The sequence below is a fragment of the Cryptotermes secundus genome, unplaced genomic scaffold (genome assembly GCF_002891405.2).
Source record: "Cryptotermes secundus unplaced genomic scaffold, Csec_1.0 scaffold122, whole genome shotgun sequence".
NCBI lineage: Eukaryota > Metazoa > Arthropoda > Insecta > Blattodea > Kalotermitidae > Cryptotermes > Cryptotermes secundus.
In genome coordinates, this window is record NW_019738954.1 from 12,318 (window position 1) to 20,416 (window position 8,099).

The 8,099-nt window shown below is 44.3% G+C and overlaps 1 protein-coding gene across 1 annotated transcript in view; it reads left to right on the plus strand.

Annotated features, from left to right (window-relative positions):
* The first annotated feature begins 2,644 nt into the window (after positions 1-2,644).
* LOC111871354 overlaps positions 2,645-8,099 on the plus strand; it is a 37,230-nt gene continuing 31,775 nt past the window's right edge. Inside the window, exon 1 of the mRNA XM_023864409.2 lies at positions 2,645-2,768. Coding sequence (XP_023720177.1) covers positions 2,697-2,768 — 72 coding nt within the window. The 5' untranslated portion in view covers positions 2,645-2,696. The remainder of the gene's footprint in view (positions 2,769-8,099) is intronic.

Below are 8,099 nucleotides of genomic sequence, written 5' to 3' on the forward strand. Positions count from 1 at the left end.
TCTAGAATTTAGTTAGTTGTGAGACAGTCGTCGACAACCAAGGGCGTGAACTCGGAAACTGAGGAAGCTAAGGTGTTGGAAGCCAATACAAGGCGACAACCGGTGATTATAGAGCAAGCCGAGAAGATTTAGTTCGTGTTGTAGTGAATTGCAGAGTGTGTGAATTGGTGACAGCGGTGTAGTTACTTGTAGTTACGTTCTGTAAGGGTTCAATAATTCCAATTACCAATCCAAACCTCTTATACTGCGAATACTCACTCACACACGCGTCAGTAAAAAGTATCCTAGCGTTGGGCGTTTTGATCAGCAAATGGGGGATAGCAGCTTCTTGACGCGAAAAATAGTAAGTATTCACATAATTTTATCACGAATATAATTTATAATTACTAATTATGTTCCCAAGTTTCCTGATACCAAAATTAAAAAAAAAGGTTAAACATCCTTGTAACAGGCCTAAAGGCCCATATTGTTGTGAGACATCGAAGCTCCCACATTTTCTCTAGACCGGCTAACAGGTGGCGAAGGTTGCCAGCCTTACGAGCCCGCCGCTCTTTACCCCCAGGAAGATTCCTGGTATTCATTTCAGTTAGAAGCTGAATCGACCCCAGGAGCATAGTGCGGCTGGAAGTATTATGTACGTAAATTTAAAATATCCACCCCATCGGGACTCGAACCCGCGACCTTCCGGCTTGTAACAGTGCCTCAACCAACTACGTTACAGCCTGCCCTCCTTAAACATTCTCAAATCACCTACCATGGCTTTGATAGTTCCGTACTTATAAACAAGTAGGAAAGAAGCAACATATAACAAGTCAGTTAATACTGTACCAACAATTACTTCGTACACGCTATAAACGAAAATGTTCCTATTAGTGCTGTACCGGGACTTCAGTATGTTTTGCTGAGATGCTAAAAGCATATTTATGTACACATTTCCTCTGTGAAACCGTTTAAAGTAACATGAACATTGCTAACTTTAGATCGCTAATGAGAGCTCAGCCAGTACAGCGACGGGCTACGGGCTCGTCGGTCGGGTTTCAGTTCCCGACAGAGGCAAAAGATTAATGTTTACTCCACAGCGTCCAGAACGGCTCTGGGGCCCGCCCAGGCTCCTAATCAAAGGACAATACGGGCTTCTTCTTCCCTGGGGTATAGCGGCCGGGGCGTGAAGCGTACGTAGCTCTACACATCCGCTCCTCCATGCGTCTCCATGTCGTAGAACTTAATTGTATAATCTCAGGGACAATATTACCATTCACTCACTCATGGAGCTGAGCCCTTCTTGAGAAGCCGCCAATTGTGTAACTACTGAAGAACTTCCCAGCATTTTATGGAAGCCGAAGGTTCATTACCGTGTTCACAAGAGCCCTCCACCGCTCCCTATCCTGAGCCAGATCGATCCAGTCCACACCAAACTATCCTACTTCTCTAAGATACATTTTAATATTGTCCACCCACCTGCGTCTTGGTCGTCATAGTGGCCTCTTTCCTTCTACCTTTCCCACAAGTATCCTACGTATCCTCTTTTCATCCATTCGTGCTACATACCTTTCTCATCTCATCCTCCTTGACTTGATCATTCTAATTATACTTGGAGAAGCGTACAAGTTACGAAGCTCCTCATTATGTAGTTTTGTCCAGCCTCCTGTCACTTCATCTCTCTTCGGTCCAAATTCCTCAGCACCCTATTGTAAACACCCTAAGTATATGTTGCTCCCTTAATATCAGACACTAGGTTTCACACCCATACAGAACCACAGGCAAAATTATAGTTTCCATAGGAATATGTATATTCGCATGCTTGTTTCGGTGCCACCTCAGTCCCACCTGACCTCCTGACTTATCTGACCTAACGTATATTTTGATATTACCTTAGTGAGTTAGTTATTGGAGAGGGTGGGTTTCCCCATGCACTTAGACCTGTATTGGTCCATTGTGCTTCCCTCTATAATTTCTACCAATCTCTATATCCTACCGGTACTGGTGCTTACCACCAGTCCCGCCCAGCCAGCGAGACCGGCTCTACTAGCTGAGAGGTATCTATAATGCTTCCCCCATCTACCAGAGGTATTAGGGACTGCTGTTGGGCGGGAAACGTCCGTTAATTTGGCTCAGTGACCTCCTTTGGAGATATGAGGTTCTTTTACGTGCCGTAAAGCTACGACACGCGACCCACGGCTTAAAGTCCCTCACGGAGGACTTGTTCCCTGAATTTTTCCGCCCTTAAAAATTCGACGACTTCCGCCGGGTATTTGAACCCGCGTACTACGAGTCATGAGGTGGGAACGTTACCTCTAGACTACGGATGCCGGTTTTGATATTACTTTAATATGATGACTATAATATGCGAGAATATAGTAAAAAGAGAGTTAATTACACCAACTGCTAATGCATATGACCATATATGAAGAAAGGTATTATGAGAAATTCCTTTAAAAGGGAACATACCAATTACGAAGCATGTTCCAGACGGTACGACCCCTGAATAATAATAATAAAAAAAAGCTGAAGCGTCTCACACAAAGATAAAATCATTTGTCATCATTTTAACCTTTCTCACTTGACCTGCCATGTCAGAACCAGTAGCATAATGAGGAATTATCCTTGTCAATGATGCAACAGGTCATATGTATCAGCTGCCTTCCCTCAGGTTGGACGCTCAGTCTCCACTTTGCGCGAGGAATAAACAGTTTGTGATGTGTCTCGACGGAATAGCTCCAGAGAAATGTGTTCAGTACAAAGCCGAGAAATATAATAAATTATTAAAGGTAAGAAGCTGTATAACGGAACATTATGAATACAATTAAGAGCGAACTGACGTGCCAGTGGCATTTCAACACTACAGTGTTGCAGTCAGGGCTACAGGTTGACAGAAATATGAATGAACACATATTTCTTTCGTGCTTTTGTGTTTGAGAGAGTCGATGTATTCACGGCAGTGATTAAGAATATTACTTGGGTATGTAATGTGACGCCATGAAGTCTAGAAGATGAAGAGTTCTATCTTCTGGGATATAACGGTATATACTGCGTCAATTGACGTTTCGTAGGAAAATCTCGCCTCCATATTCAGGGCCTAAGAATAACCTAATTCTTCTACCATGTCCCAGAAGACAGAAATCTTCATAACCACAGTTATAAAAATTTCAAATCCTATACAGTGTGAAAGATAGTTACCGATGTTTCGGAGGAACATGCTGCCTCCATTTTCAGGACAGAAGAATGAGCCGAGCATGCAACAGTAGGGGTAGAAGCCCTCAGTAAGGACAATGGAAAAGCAAATGAGGCCCTTGAAAAAGCTGTTTTTATTAATTTATTTTTATTATTTTAAAAAATAAAAGGAGGCTTATGGGATCATCTTGCCCTCTGTGTGTCTGTGTGTCCGTGTGTCTATGATGCCATGTATTCGTAAGTCTATATATCTGCTTATCACCCATAAATCTTAGAAGACCGAACTGTGAAACCAACAGAAATGGACGTTACACTACCATATAAACATATACGTGACGTGTGACATGACGCCTGAAAGCCGGAATAGTGCAGTCAGAGAAGCGCCGCGAATATGGCCATTGAGAGATAACGGCTCGGTAATTACTCGTAGATCTTCAACTCCAAGGTTTCTGCGCGCTGCGACGAACTTCCAACCATGGTCTTGCTTTCTGTCTGACAAAAGCTGTTGGTGACTGCAAGCACAGTTCATGTTAGGTTCGGGTTCAGCGGGACCCTTCTCAGAGCAATGTTTCCTGAGGTCCTGAGCAAAGAGTTGTCATCTTTACATAACTTCGGGTCGGAACGCAGAGAACGTACTGCCTCCACCATTTTCCCTGTTGTTAAGCTACTTTCTCTCTGTGTCTGTATCTTCTTTATCGTTGCTAGGCAACGGCTCGGAAAACACGTTCCCGTGTCAAAGAATACAAACGTAACAATGGAAGGATCTATGGAATTGTCGTTTTCTATGCAGTCCGTGTCCTATCAAAGTAAAGTAGGCGATTGGTTCTTCCCAGAACTTCTTTGTTTTCTTTTCGAGTAGGTAAATGGGAAAAGAATGGCTCAGAATGTCCAAATTGTGGTATGGGAAGGTCAAGAGAGAGAGCGAGAGAGAGGAAAAGTAAGGAAAGCAATGGAAAATGTTTCACTCAGTGCCCTTAATGCGGCCTTTCCTCTCTGAAAGGTAAAGCTGTCCCTGTAACAGGGCTTGAAGACCTACATGGTTATTAGACGTCGAGACTCCTACATCTTTTAGATAATTGGCTCACAGATGGCGGTAAGACTTTCAGCCTTACGAGACGGCCGCCCTTTACCCCCCGAGGAAGATTCCTGGTACTCATTTCTGTTAGAGGCTGAGTCGATCCCAGGGCCATAGTGCGGCTGGAAGGATTAGATAAAGTGGAAAGAAAATACAATTACCTCACCGAGAATATAACCCGCGACCTTGTGGCTTGTACCATAGTGTCTCAACGAACTATGCTACCGCGTGTCCCTTCTCTACACCAGTACCAATTTCTTTTCCATGCCCGGCTCACTCGGCTGCTCTGAAGATGGACACTGCTACACCTCTACAGGACTACATGACGGCACATCCTGGCGCATCTGTATGTCATCTGTCAATTAAATTTTAATTTCCATTTGTGAGAACTGTGCTAATATATGGTACCATCTCCATTTCTGAACATAACATGTAGACGAAGTTTCAGTGTCCAGGGTAAGAGGATTGTACAAAACAAGGTGATAGCATAGATTTAGTGTTAAGCTACAGGTATGTTAACTGTTATTGAGAACAATACGACACCAAAGCCATTTGTTTCACACATTTAATTTTACAATTGTTCCCAAAGCGTCGTTAAATAAGCAACCTAAAATGTACAACTTTCTCCCTCCTACTTTTCGGGCTCATAAACCCATTCCCACATACGTCTTCACGGCAGGGAAACTATACCTTTAAACATCCCGCAGGGTCGACAATGTTCCGTCTGTGCCTTGCCTCTTCTTGCATATGCACTGTTGTCCGTCTCTGGCAGAGACGCGCCTCGGCGCTTTCTGCCCCAAGCGGCCGAGCGCCTACCCCGTGTAATCCCGGCAAGAATCAACCTCCTCCTTCTTTCCTTCCTCTCCCTACCTGGGCGAGTAATCGGGTAAGCGCGAAGATTACCCCTTAGTGGATAGACTGACGGACACACACACACATGCACTCACTGAGAAGCAAGCAGACACACACGTTCTGACATACACACGGACGCACTGAAAAACACAGGCAGTGACACACTCATACACACAGGCACACGCACTGACATAAGCACACACAGCGCACACACACACACACACACACACACACACACAAGTACAGACGAGCGCGCTCTGGCGCACTCACGCACGCACTGAAACACACATGCAAGTAACACTCATACACACAGGCACACACACACGCACTAATACGCACACCATTGCACAACACGCACACAGTTGAGCCTGCGCACAACGAGGGAAGAAGATGAGGTGGAAATTTCTGGGAGCTTCCAAAAGTCGAGCACCGTGGCATATCACGAGCCAAGCCCGGAGTATCTTGGGCAACTGGAAGTGTGGTGAACTGGACAGACGGACAGACATGACGAAGCTATTAGGTGCTTCTCGCTATTTTTCTGAAGGCGCCAATATAACACACTACACCAGTAGTATTTCTGTGAATTCAATGGAACAGGAAGTTAAGGACTTGGCGATGTGTAATTTCTGTACACCCAAACACCACAAGCAGAGGCCCGAAGTCCTTGTTAGGAACCGGCCTCCTTATGGCACCCTTGCCCTTGTCCTATACTGTAAACAGTTCTACGTGTACATTATCTATTAGTTAATGATAAACTACATAAAGCTACATTTCGGTAATAAGGCAAAGATAATATTTCAACATCCTGTACATGGCTTCCTAACTCGTAGCTCCATGTTCGTTATATTAAACACATTACTGGTTTATGTACGCGTAAATAAAATAATTTTATTTAAAATATTACGAAACATCCACTTATGTTACACCATGCCTATCAGGGTGCTGTCTCTTATCACACAGCCTCGGATGCCAGAGGATGCATAGAGATGCAGCCCACTGCATGGAAGTGTTAAAAAGAGTCTCAACTAGAAAGTGGGGGTCGCAGCGGTCATTCGCACGGGCAGCAGTCACTAACCTCCTCACCCCGAACCTCCCTAACGAATATGTATGTTGGGGGTGGACCTTCTGCTTTGCTCTGAAGGCATCCTTCCTTGCCAGCGGCATAGCCGCGGCGTGCGTCTCGCCCACTGCAATAGACGAGATCCCTGACGAAGTTGCGAGCTAACCCCGACCAACAACGGCCAGGTAGCATGGAATACTCGCCCGTTTCAGGTCTTCGCTAGAACTATCGCACTCTATAAAACGTATTCACTTATTTATACACTTGCAAATATGAAGTCTCTTATTTAATTTACTTGATGTACACTCGATCTTTATTTGCATTGATTAAAGTAACTCACACACAAGAGTTGGCAACAACATCATAGGCAGGGGCAAGGAACAATATACAAATTGGAACAAATCGTAACGCAAAGAAAGGGCCGACGAACATAAGCAACACACAAACACCAAGCCGCAACATAGAACTATATCATTTGGACAAGTGGACGACGCCCCATATAGAGGCGCGACGATTATATAATTTTAAGAATTTTTAAGAAATTTCAAACCAAAATTAAATTAGAAAGTAAGTGAAATTAATCACTGGAAATAAATATTGAGTGTACATCAAGTAAATTAAACAGGAAACATCACATTTGCAGGTGTGAACATTTTATATGCTTTATACTGTGCGACACTTTTGGCGTAGAGAAAACCCTTGATGATGACCGTCTGAGGCCGAAACGTGTCGTAAGGAGGAGGAACATAAGCGAAAATAATTGCATTGAGGCCTGAATATGTTGTAACGTGGATGGCCAGAGCGTTGCTGGGTAACGGACCGGTAAATATACGTGATACACATTGTCAACGGTGGAACAATAAGGTTATGTAACCCGCTTCTAGAGCAACGTTTCAGTAAACAGAATTCCGCGCAGGCGCAATGACGTCACACTGCAACAGTGGTCGCTATCACTTAACTGGCTTCCTATGGAGTCCATATCGCGACCATTGCTATGCAATCGCTAGATAAGCTTTTACTTATGCTCGTAAATCTTCGTCCACACTACTTCAGTTGCTCGCTAGGCTTCGGCGCGTGAGGATCCGTATATTTACTTGTAGTGTGTATAGGCTATAATTTTTATATTACAAATTTAAAATTTGATTGTCTCGTGACTTGTCATATCGTCCACATTACTCGCGAGCATAGCGAGTCACACGAGAACAAGTAATGTGGACGCGCCTTAATAGGAACTTTGCTTTGCGAACAAGTTCAAGTCGGTTATATACAGGATATTTCTAAATTATTGTCGGGGTGTTCGTTTATAGGTCATGGAAAGCCCGACAAAAATTTAGAATCAAGCATGTAGCTGTTGAGAGGTGTGCATTCATGGAGCACACGTTATCGGAGGTGGGTTATCCTCAGGGCTTACGGGCAGGAATAGCTCAGCCAATGACGGCTGGATGACCGGCTCTCGATAAGCAGTAAAGGCGTTGATTTTGCGAGATATGTTGCCAAGCCAGCATCCTCTCTAACGAGGCCAGACGGCTGGAGCGTCACCATCTTCTCATGCCGATGTTTCGAACACATTGGCTGTTTGTCTTCATGGTGTACTTGAGCGTAGCCGTTAACCTCCAGGCAACTAGTAGGATAGAACTGACTCATGTTTATGATTCCGTGACTAATTGTAACGAGTTTTGGATTGGGTGATTGGATTTATTAACACCTTCTTTTATAATCAGTTTTCATCACAGTCAATCACAACAGCTCACAAGCAATGACTGCCTGAGACTCGCTCCATTCTGCCTAGACTACGACTGTCTTCTCTTCTAGTCACTCTTCTGCTGTGACTGACTTGCCTCAGAGTTAGTTCTCCTTTCTACTGCGACTTCCCCGGTTCTTATCTGGCCTGCTGCTTATATAGCGTCGCGGTATCCTAGGGGATGTCTGTTGCTTGCTCGT